Below are 11,843 nucleotides of genomic sequence, written 5' to 3' on the forward strand. Positions count from 1 at the left end.
TTTTATAAGAAATGATTCCGCGTCTATAGAAAAAAAAAACAGAATTTCTTCCTAAAACAGTTTTCCCCTTTAAGAAGGCCTGTTTGATGCACAGCCTTTGCACATGCTCGGCTGTTGTACATTATCATGGCTGCACAGTCACACAGCATTTGCACAAAGCTAGCATAGCTCTGCCTCTCTCCATCTCTACCTCAATTACACACACACAAACACACACACAGACAAACACACTCTCGCACTTAGGCACATGTGCAAAACTACACATTCAAGATAACAAGCAGGGACAGAGCTAGTGTGAGCCACAAATGAGCAGCTACGTTAAGTGACTAAACACATACTTCTACAATCATCTCTATGGGAGTCCACGGTCCAGGCGTTACTGCTTGTGCCAGCCATTACACACACACACATACGCACACAAAGAGAAAAAACCAACTGCTTCATTTACATTTACACTCTTCTATAACACAACATGCCACTAAAGCACTGACATGTGAACCTTGGCAGCACTTCCTATACAATACTTGTCATCTGCTCCCTCAGCTCCCTCCAAAAGCTTAGGGATAGTGGGACCTTTTACACCTCCAAGCCCACGTTGGCACTTTTTGTGTTAAATTATAATTGTGAACAGCATATGGTCTATAAAGACACATGGTGACCATAACTTTTTTTTTAAATTGGCCACTTCATTCTTTTGCTGAGACATACCATAAAGACCACTGCGTATATAAAGTGGAAATAGTGTATATTGTATATTTTTGCTGATAATAACAAAGGCAAGCTGTACACATCATAAACCACCAGTACTACTGAAGTGGAGTTTGAACCTAAGTGCAATGATTATGTTCAACACACTAATGAAAGTGTTGGTGTAAAATATTCAAAACATTATCTCTAAAATCTCCAGCCGTGTAAAAACATTTTTAAAAGTGAGACTGACAATAATCCAGACATGTTCAAATTATAATTAGTTGTGAAAACTTTGCTGTGCTGTGCCTCAGATTTGACAGGAAGCACTGAATGCCTCTCAGTGGTTCGTTGTCACTCTGAAAAACTTGATGATTGTGCTCAGTCAGCAGGCATTTGGCTTTGGGTCACAAGTTTGGCACCTTGATAGTTGTTGGTACGTATTTACATCAGAACTGATGATGACGCTGATAGTTGCTCATTTTCTAGTACACAATAGGCACATTTCATGCCTAGGACAGAGTCCCATGCATGTTAACTTCACATGTAATAGCCTCTCTTCTTTTAGTTCCTGTAAACATGTTGCTCATTGTGTGACATATCTATGTGATTTTAGTAGAGTTGGCATTGCACTGTGTTGTAACTGACTGAATGTAAGCTTAGGGGGATACATGGTGGTGGATTTGTGTGATTAGTTATTCTGTAGTATATTTGAAGCCATATATGGCATCAGTTTATACCATTACCATTATACCATATCAAACTTATACCATTTATTTGTATTTTAAAAATTGTGGCACAGTAAATTGTAACAGCATCCAAAGGGAAACTGGTCAGAATTGATCATTCTCTGCTGGCATCCAAATGACCTCGTTGTTGGTTGAAGACTGACTCTTTACATGTTAGTGTCCTTTTGTCCCCAGTAAAATAAATAGCTCTGCAGCTCCAGAGTTACGCAATTACAGGGATATGGGCACAGACACTACCTGATACCAGACGCAATTCACTGCATGTTGCCTGACAAAGGATAAGATGTATGAATCATATTCACCGTGAAAAGGTCATTGTTTTGCTCAGCTACCTTCAGCAGGAGCTGCCTGTGGTGTTGAGACTCAGATAGATAAGTCAGAAATGACCTTAAAGCAAAGGCAGGAGGGTCACAGACTATTTGTCTGTCCCTTGGACAAGGTGGGTGTGGAGGAGACGCAGTCACGTGTAGGGTGGGTTACGTGTACATTTCTTATTACTGAAGTGAAATGACTAAACAAAGAAGAGCAGTCAGAGAGCAAACTAAGCAAGAGATTAATGAAAATATGACTATAAGGTCCTGACAAGGGTTTGTGGTCTCACGGTGCATGTGTGTATTTGTGTGCTGGCTACATCCTGTTACTCACTTGTGCCTCCTGGTGGTAGCTAGACCCCAATCTTATGCCCTCTGTTCCGCCTGAGGAGAAAATTGCTTTCTATTTATAATGAGCTGCTGCATTTAACCAAGCCTTACTAACAAGATGGGCAGACTCAGGCTATAAAGGCCTCTGTGACTTTGCAGCAATGTAATGTTCCAAGTCAAGCAGCTCTGCAGCACCTACATACTGTGCACACAGTGTAAAATGCACAGACTGAGTATTTTATCTTGTGATTTCAACAGAACATGCAGGGACTGTCCTGAATATAGTTTACACATCCACACATCTACACAGCAGCGTATTGCATGCTGGTTTTAGTGTCTCTGTGCTTTGTAAGTGAATTAAAACCTGCATGCTATCGCAGCTTTCGGATATCATTTGTTCCGTGCTTTACACATCAGCCTCTGAGCACAGCAACTCAGGTTTCATATCAGTCCACCTGTGAGGCTGCAGAGCAGAGTAGTGTGAAATGGCAATCTTCACTCCAGCCTTACCTGCTGGCTGCTACAACAAAACCAGCTCAGCGTTTTTCTCTCTAGTGCTCCTCCTGTGACTACAGCGTGAGTTCTGTAGAACAACCAAGGCCAAGCTGGCACACCTGCCCTATAAAGATTTCTATTGTTCGAGCGATGCTGAAAAGGAAAAGATTGCATTATTTGCCCTCTAGTATTTGATTATATGCTGCCTCTGCAGAATTAAACCAAAAGCCTGTGCAAGCAAGAGGAAGCTGTGTGTAGCACTGGGCAATAATCAGTGTAACCGCTGTAAGCAAAAAAAAAAAACCTATATAGTGTACTAAAAAAGCCTCTGTATGAATTCAATACAGAGTAGGTTAGAGTTATACGTCTAAAAAGTTAAAGCTCTAACTGTAAAAATTAGTGAAAGCACACCAATACATGATAAATCTATTCATATCTACTCATCAGCCCATCGTCTCATCTCTGCTTAATGGCCTTGTTCATGAAGCATGAGAGCCACATAAATGTACTATTCAGTCCTGGATCCTGACAGGCACTGAGGTTTTTCGTTAATTCTTAATGGGTGCATTCATAAATCCAATTTGACACTCCTATGTAAACCACTAGAAGACGGTGAGCAAGTTCAGACAACAAACATAAAGAAGTAAGACACATACAATAAATGCTATGTGGCAAATAGTATCCCTCCTAATAAGTGAAGGTATTTGGTAACCATTTAACTCAACATTTAAAAGGTTCCCAGACTTTGCTGCCAAACTAATTCATATCTGAACAGACATATATGTAAATTCAGACACTTTGAACTGATTAAAATGCCACCATGATGCTCACAGTGCATTAAGGTGCATTTGTAAAAAGATCTAAGCTATAGACACTATACAAAGTTACTGGTACAAAATAAGCAAGCAGCCACACAGTCCATTAACAGTTTGAAGCTAGACACATATTAGTAAGTGGCATCTGTCCCTGAAAGCTGTTTGGTTCAACAGCCATCTAATGCACAATGAAGCTCTCATTCATTTGCATGTAGTTTATCTCAATGCTCAAATAAAACTCAAATGTATGGTCTGTCATTAAAGCATTTTCCTACTACAGATATTCTATGATATAAAGGCAGACAAACACACACAAATTAAATCACAAAAAGCCTTTTGTATCATTATTCACAATGCAAAAGAATGACAATAGTTTTCAAATAAAATATGTTTTCATATTCAGAGAAGAGGAACTAAGTATTACTTATTTCTAGACTCTTTTTCTGTATTTTCTTTTACAACAGTTTCATCTAGTTGTCACCATTACGATTCTAATAGACCACTTTTGGATTTCACTCCAAGCTGAACTTGACAGCATATGGTAGATAATACTGTATCAGGCACTGTAACGTCCCAGATGGCCCACTTTTCTCTGATGTAGCAGTGCTGTGTAAACAAACACCCCGAGGTCACCCTCCAGGAGGTCAAACTGGGACGCAGCACACCTTTCTAAAGTAGACCAACTCACTTTTAACCAGAGCTGTAGCTTATCTTTCACAGCACGTTCAGCAACATAACAGTCAGAGGAGTCATTTAGAGCAAGCCAATAACCTTTCACTCACATGTTTCTGCTCATAAATAGAGCTTTCAAATCCTTTCATGTCTTCATACTCACTCGACACGCCACTCAAAACACACTAAACACTATCAAACTCTGTTCATGCGAGCATCGCAGATTCTATGCATCTGTTTGGCCTTTGAAGAATCCACTTATCCTCAGCTGTGGAACAATGCTTACAACAACTACGCCCCCCATAATTCATCATACAGACATAAATGCACAAGGTGCAAAGAGTGGTGCAATGACGATAAAATTCTAAAAATAGAACGCTGAATAAAACCTGAAAACGATGACATGATAAAGCACCGTGAGAATGGGTGTCTAAGTATTTCTCTCCTAAGCACGGCAGATGCTAAATAATAAAGCTACTGTATACACAGAAAACACTGTCTCTATGCAGTGTCCTGCTGTTACTGCAAAACCTCTGGTATCTTCATCTCAGAAGAATGATATTATCAATCTATATACTTAAAGAGGATTATAAAGCAACAACACGTTTGATAATGTGTCGTGAAACAGCTTAATGATAATATAATCTGATGAAAGCTAACCAGACAAGAAGAGTACAGCATACACTGCACTCGACAATCTTCCTTCAGTTTCATCACAAATACAGCAAAAATAATATTTTTTATATTCCTTACTAATTATCCAATCATTAAGAAGACAGTAAGAAGTTGACATTCTTAGTTGATATTGTTACTATGTGGAGCAATGTGTATGTAGCAGACACCAACAGATACAAACTACTCACCAGGTCATGGTTAGTGGAGTTGGAATCGTCTTCAGGGAAAGGGATATAAACAGCTAAGGCCATACAGTTGGCAAAAATAGCAATTAATATAAAGATATCAAATGGCCTGAGAGAGGAAGTTAAGGAAAATGATGACAGAGAGATGAAGCAATAAATTATATGGATAAAAACTGCACATTTGAACTTCTGTATTTTTTTGAAATCGTGTATCTAACAAAATACTTACTGAAATACTTCACTTATACAGTAGAATACAGAGCTTTGTTTCATGAATCTTAGCTCTCATTTATTTTTATTTGTTTTTATGTATTTGTCATTTAATGTTTTGATTTGGTTTTTATAATAATGCAAATTTTACCCCTTTTTCAAGTTTATATAATTTGCACTGATGACGCCACACATGCGTACACATGCATATAACGTGACTGAAAAAGGCAAAAAAGTTGAAAAAACTGGTAAAAATATCTATGATGGAAAATAATGGAAAAGAAAGAAAAACGCTTGCATCTAAAAAACAACTGCAATCCCAACAGAGGGTTTATGACAAGCTACACTGATCTAATGAAATGCTGAACCGTGCCAGATTTTTATGACTAAAATTTTTAAAACAGTGGGAAAAGCATTCACCTCCATTATGTCCTCCATTACAGTAAGCACTGACATATTTTACTCTAGCTTTCCATTTTCATTTTCAAATCCTGAAAGGTTAAATTTAAGCTTCTTGTCATTCAAAAATGTAATAAAAAAGGAAAAACGACCCTATTCCAACAACATTTGAGAAAGAAATGCCATTTGTGCCGTGCTGTTGCACGTAGTCCATGCAGAGCAATTTGGGACACCTGATATGGCTACAGCTGCATTTCCTAAAGTGTACTGGTAGTCAATCCCCAGAGACTTTTTTTTCAACAAACATGAAAAGAGGGCTTATGAATATATCTCTGTGATTCATGTTGAGCAATCTACTTTATAACATCTGACGGCTTTTGTGATAGAAGCATCTGTTCCAGCAAAAACACCACCACAGCTGTGCTGTGCCAGGGTTCAGTTGCTTCGTCTATAAAGCTCACCCGTAATGACATGGTAATGTTCACTCTGTCTTTATTGGAGAGACATGCTTCAAATAGCACATAAGCTACATTGCGCCTACCTAAAATACATATATATATATATTTATCAGCATTTAAGATAATATAGAAACTTCTTTTCCTGTGACTTTAAGTGTATTCGTTTTCCATCAGAATCAATAAACTAGAAAAACTGAATTCAAAGCTTTACTAAACACAAAAATGCTCCAAAATAAGCAGACAATATGTAAACCATGAGAAATTTAATCTGTTTACCATTTAGTTAACCTAAGTCTACATTTAGTGGCAGTCATCAATAATCATTACTTAATTATCGTAGCTAAGATCCAAGAGTTGTAGACACCAAAAATGATCAGTTTTCATTGATCAGGAAAAAGATCAGCAGAAATTTGTTTCCCTATCAAGGGTCATAAAAAATTTAAAGCTGCCTGTCGCAGTTTCTCACACATACAAACATATTTTCAAACATTTTTGTGTTTCTGTGCTACAGTGACCCAAAATCCTGCACTATCCTGTTCATATGAAGAGAAACAAAGACTTTGCTACTTTGCAGCCATACTGCTTCTATCTGAGATGTTATTTTACAATTTCAATGATCATCAAATTATTTAGAGTTCTGAATGATACATCCAATTATTAATGGCTATTAGATAACTCGATGTAATACGTAATTACATGTGTTACATAAAGCTCTAAACACCAAAATTTCACAGTTTCCTCCTTTGCCCATATCTACTCTTTTATCAGCCTTTATCTTTTGTCCAATCTAAACACAAGCATGCACATGCACCATTTTAAAGGATACTTCCACTCCACCAGGCTGATGCAGGCCCTGCGTATAGGGTTGTTGAGGTTGAGACAGAACAGAGCCCTCGGTGGCCTACTGTTGGCGTTACTGCCCTGTTTCTTGCTTTTGGCATACTGCTGCCGCTTCTTCTGTGCCAACGCACCTACCGGGATGGTAGAGGATGTTGGGGCAGGTGGAGCGGGGGGAGCAGGTGGTGCCGTGGGAGCCGGTGCTGGGGCTGAGGCCGGGGCTGGACCCGGAGCAGGGGCGGTCGTTGAGGTGGGAGGGGCTTCTGGGGCGGTAGGGGCTGGGTCTGGGGCAGGCCCGTTGGCGCTCATGGTGCGGGCGTGGCTCTGTGAGGAGCATCCAGCAGCATGGATCTGCCAGGGTAGACCGGGAGACTATAGGAGGGCAGAGTAGTCTGACCAATGAGGTGGCAAGTCACCAGGGTGTCCGACTCTGATGCTGCTGGCATAATTTGCCTCTGAAAAAAATGTGAGAAAGACAGTTTGTTTTTTGTAACAACACAAAGCTCATTACACTGAACCTACCTCAATTGCTGCAAAGGCATCCAGTATGAACAAGTAAAGATTTTAAGGTTCTTTTTCTGGATACAAAACTGTGAATGGCTTTACTTCCTCATATCCATGTTCGCCCTGGGACCTGGAGTCCTGACAGTCTGTTCAACATACATTCAAAGCTCCATTACATTGGACCCTAGATGCTTGAATACACCCTGGACAAAGTGAATGATTTATTTCTGAATGTTGTGAATTATTTTTTTTTGTTGCTATTGTTTTAAAACATTATTGATCGATAGCATTTCCATTAATTCTACTATTTTTATGTTGTTCTCGTCTTCATTTCTCTAATTTTCCCTGCTGTGTAAATAAAACTGGCTTTGCCATGCCTTAACTTTGTTTATATTCAGTACTGACAGTTAGGAATAACCTCTAATCTTTCCGACTAATAATAGTGCTAAATCAGCATACAGTTCTTTCCCTGTCATCTGCTGTGTACTAAACATATATACAACACAGGAGGTGCTCCCAATGGAATTGCAAACAATTGGAGTTTAATGATGTAAAAAAAAAAAAGAGCATTAACCATATCGATACATGCCTATAATTAATGTTTGCAACATTATAAGGTCTTATAATTTATGATAGGAATGATAATTAATCTAACAGAGATACCAAAGCACATTCTCAGTGAAACTCTAACCCATTTTTTATTTTCCTCTCTGATAAGCAATCCTGGTTCCACAGTCCTGTGAGTAACTCAAACAGAGAAATTACCTGATCACCTTCAACAAATATAGCAGGCTTTGATTGGCTTTGATGTAACGATCAAAGTCTGGGATTAGTAAATTGCCCCAAATTGTCTAAAAATAACCATATTTCACAAGGGGGGGGGGGAATAAAAGCAACATGCCACAATTCAGAACTGCCACTCTCAGGCATCACTTGGTCACATCAGCTGTGTAAGTCCTTGAACTGCGAGCAGGCCCGCAGAGGAAGAAACACAAAAAGGTCACACTGCAGTGATGCTCCAAGAAGAACTAATCTTCTTATTGCACACACACACACACACAAAATGTGATATGTGTATTATTGTAATGCATGGCTCTACACCTCGCTGCAGCGAGACTGGCTGCTTTACGTCTCTTTTTGCACTACGCTCCTGCCATCATGTAGCCAAGGCTAGTGTGCAAGCTCAAAATGAGAACAATGCGTATTAAATGCATAATTTTTCTAGATATTAATTTCACTGCTGCATCGACGTCGTCGACCGTGCGACCGTGATGGAAACAGATACTGACATTTCCATGAGCAATTCGTGACAAAATAACCATCATCGAGCGTCCTCGTGTTTCTCCTTGGACACCACCAAGGTAAGACATGGTCACCCCCCGCCCCCCCCCAAAAAAACCAAAAAAAAAAACCCAAAACACAGCGATGTGAAATGACAGGCTGGACTCCGGGCGCTCATAGTGAAAATTGAGCAGCGCACAGCCGTCAGATGGTCCCCGCTGCCCATCAGAAACAGCTGGCAACGTTATTACAACAAACCTCAATCAGCGGTGCTCTCACACTCGGGGCTAATACAGTGGACGGTCCACATGACCAGAAAAGGTATCAGCCTGGTATCAGCCCTGGAGAGCTCTATTCATGTCAATTTACCAGTGGCCGCTATTGTTTATGACAAGGCGACAGATCTGTGAATCTACAGAACAGGACAGCATCGAGAGGAAAGTGGCCTTTAATATCTGCTGTCCTCTGACAATAATAAAATATACATTAAAAAAAAAAAAAACATCATTGCCTGCATGCAGGAAAACGCGGCTATGCTAAGAGGCTAACTTCAGTTTGTGGAGCAGAACCCGCACCACGCTGTGAGCTACCTTTTCTGAAGACTTTATAATTCAGTCGCGGTCCTCTCCGATGGATAGCCGAGTCCGGAGCTTCGGAGGGCGAAAAACGCAGGTCCCGTCTCTAACGGCGCTCTAAAATTCATCAGCTCCGGGAGTGGGAGAGACACGGAGAGGCTGTGCATTAATTAGGCTCTTCCATGGTGATTGTGGAGAGCTGGAGACAGGAGAGTGCGCACCAGACAACAGAGCATCCTCGTCTGCTGCCTGCTTATCGTCACGGAGCCAGTCAACAGTGAAACCAGTGTCCAGCTGAGAGCGAGCTCTCCTCCTCCTGCTTCCGACTCATGGTTCTGCACACTACAGATCGTTGCTGGGTCAAGCGGGCTATCCAGTGACAGCGCCTCTTTAATAAATAATAAATAAATAACAAAGCGACACCTTTCAGTTTTCCTTCCGGATATTGTTGCAGAACATAAACTTATCTTTAAACTAATTACAACCTGTTAACTCCCTCGGAAGGCTGTCTTATGAGAATGTACCACCAAATATGTCTAAAATCCATTTGAAACCCCGAAAATTAAAATGAATAAATAAATAGCAGGACATCAGTCATAAACTGGGTCAGTCATATAATTTACTCGATTAAAACTTGCTGGTGCTCAATAAACTCCTACCCCATGTATGTATACTCCCCTTTCAAGAGTTGAGATCCAATTGAAAAATGACTTGACTTCCGAATATTTAAGCGCTACGCTCATATAAAAAAAAAAAAGCATATTAAACCTGAAACTTTAAAATGCCGTCCCTAAAATATATTATAATCAAATCGGAAAGTCAGCTTTGTATAGACAAGATTCTGCAGTGAAAAGCAGTGCATGGGCTCAGGAAATTTGAAAACCACTGCCAGAAACATAGCTTACTGTTCCATCAACAATGGAAGTTTAAACTCTACCATGCTAAAAAAAAAGAAAAAAAAGAAAAAAAAGTGGCAAATATAAACAACATTCATAAATTCTACCACCTTTACATTTAAGATGGACTGAGGCGAGGCGGAAAAACTTTCCTCTGAGCTGACAAACCAAAAATGTGAAATTCCTTTTTGAAAACAAGTCTCACTTGAGTTTCTATAAGCCAGTATTTAAGCAGATACATGGCTGTGTTAGTGTACATGGCAGAGAAAACTTGCACATGCTTAATGACTCTATCAATGCTGAACTACTTATACAAGTTTATGCTGCCATTTTTAGCAGGAAAGGTCTTGCCTATATCAGCAAAGCAATGCTGAACTAGATTCTGCACATACAGTATTCAAAAGTATTCGGCCCCCCATGAACTTTCCCACATTTTGTCACATTACAGCCACAAACATGAATCAATTTTATTGCAATTCCACGTGAAAGACCAATACAAAGTGGCGTACACGTGAGAAGTGGAACGAAAATCATACATGATTCCAAACATTTTTTACAAATAAATAACTGCAAAGTGGGGTGGTGCATAATTATTCAGCCCCCTGAGTCAATACTTTGTAGAACCACCTTTTGCTGCAATTACAGCTGCCAGTCTTTCAGGGTGTGTCTCTGCCAGCTTTGCACATCTAGAGACTGAACTTCTTGCCCATTCTTCTTTGCAAAACAGCTCCAGCTCAGTCAGATTAGATGGACAGCGTTTGTGAACAGCAGTTTTCAGATCTTGCCACAGATTCTCGATTGGATTTAGATCTGGACTTTGACTGGGCCAGTCTAACACATGGATATGTTTTGTTTTAAACCATTGCATTGTTGCCCTGGCTTTATGTTTAGGGTCGTTGTCCTGCTGGAAGGTGAACCTCTGCCCCAGTCTCAAGTCTTTTGCAGACTCCAAGAGGTTTTCTTCCAAGATTGTCCTGTATTTGGCTCCATCCATCAACTCTGACCAGCTTCCCTGTCCCTGCTGAAGAGAAGCACCCCCAGACCCTGATGCTGCCACCACCATATTTGACAGTGAGGATGGTGTGTTCAGAGTGATGTGCAGTGTTAGTTTTCCACACATAGCGTTTTGCATTTTGGCCAAAAAGTTCCATTTTGGTCTCATCTGACCAGAGCACCTTCTTCCACATGTTTGCTGCGTCCCCCACATGGCTTGTGGCAAACTGCAAACAGGACTTCTTATGGTTTTCTGTTAACAATGGCTTTCTTCTTGCCACTCTTCCATAAAGGCCAACTTTGTGCAGTGCACGACTAATAGTTGTCCTATGGACAGATTCCCCCACCTGAGCTGTAGATCTCTGCAGCTCGTCCAGAGTCACCATGGGCCTCTTGGCTGCATTTCTGATCAGCGCTCTCCTTGTTCGGCCTGTGAGTTTAGGTGGACAGCCTTGTCTTGGTAGGTTTACAGTTGTGCCATACTCCTTCCATTTCTGAATGATCGCTTGAACAGTGCTCTGTGGGATGTTCAAGGCTTAGGAAATCTTTTTGTAGCCTAAGCCTGCTTTAAATTTCTCAATAACTTTATCCCTGACCTGTCTGGTGTGTTCTTTGGACTTCATGGTGTTGTTGCTCCCAATATTCTCTTAGACAACCTCTGAGGCCGTCACAGAGCAGCTGTATTTGTACTGACATTAGATTACACACAGGTGCACTCTATTTAGTCATTAGCACTCATCAGGCAATGTCTATGGGCAACTGACTGCACTC

General features: G+C 40.4%; 1 protein-coding gene across 6 annotated transcripts in view; it reads right to left on the reverse strand.

The window, feature by feature from the left end:
* cacna1da (calcium channel, voltage-dependent, L type, alpha 1D subunit, a) overlaps window positions 1–9,531 on the reverse strand; it is a 63,309-nt gene extending 53,778 nt beyond the window's left edge. For 4 of the 6 annotated variants that reach the window (XM_086292471.1, XM_086292473.1, XM_086292472.1 and 1 more), the window contains exons 1-3: window positions 9,199–9,531; window positions 6,813–7,278; window positions 4,923–5,028 (exon numbers count right to left, since the gene is read on the reverse strand). In XM_086292471.1, the coding sequence (XP_086148597.1) occupies window positions 4,923–5,028; window positions 6,813–7,132 (426 nt within the window). In that variant the 5' untranslated portion in view covers window positions 7,133–7,278; window positions 9,199–9,531. The remainder of the gene's footprint in view (window positions 1–4,922; window positions 5,029–6,812; window positions 7,279–9,198) is intronic. The other 2 variants (XM_086292474.1, XM_086292476.1) reach the window with 1 other exon arrangement.
* Window positions 9,532–11,843: the final 2,312 nt, after the last annotated feature.

Source organism: Aulonocara sp. 'chitande type north' Nkhata Bay, linkage group LG5 (assembly GCF_057382095.1).
Source record: "Aulonocara sp. 'chitande type north' Nkhata Bay isolate Kocher_YH1m ecotype deep benthic linkage group LG5, A_spYH_male_GT1.1, whole genome shotgun sequence".
In the NCBI taxonomy this organism is placed as follows: Eukaryota; Metazoa; Chordata; class Actinopteri; order Cichliformes; family Cichlidae; genus Aulonocara; species Aulonocara sp. 'chitande type north' Nkhata Bay.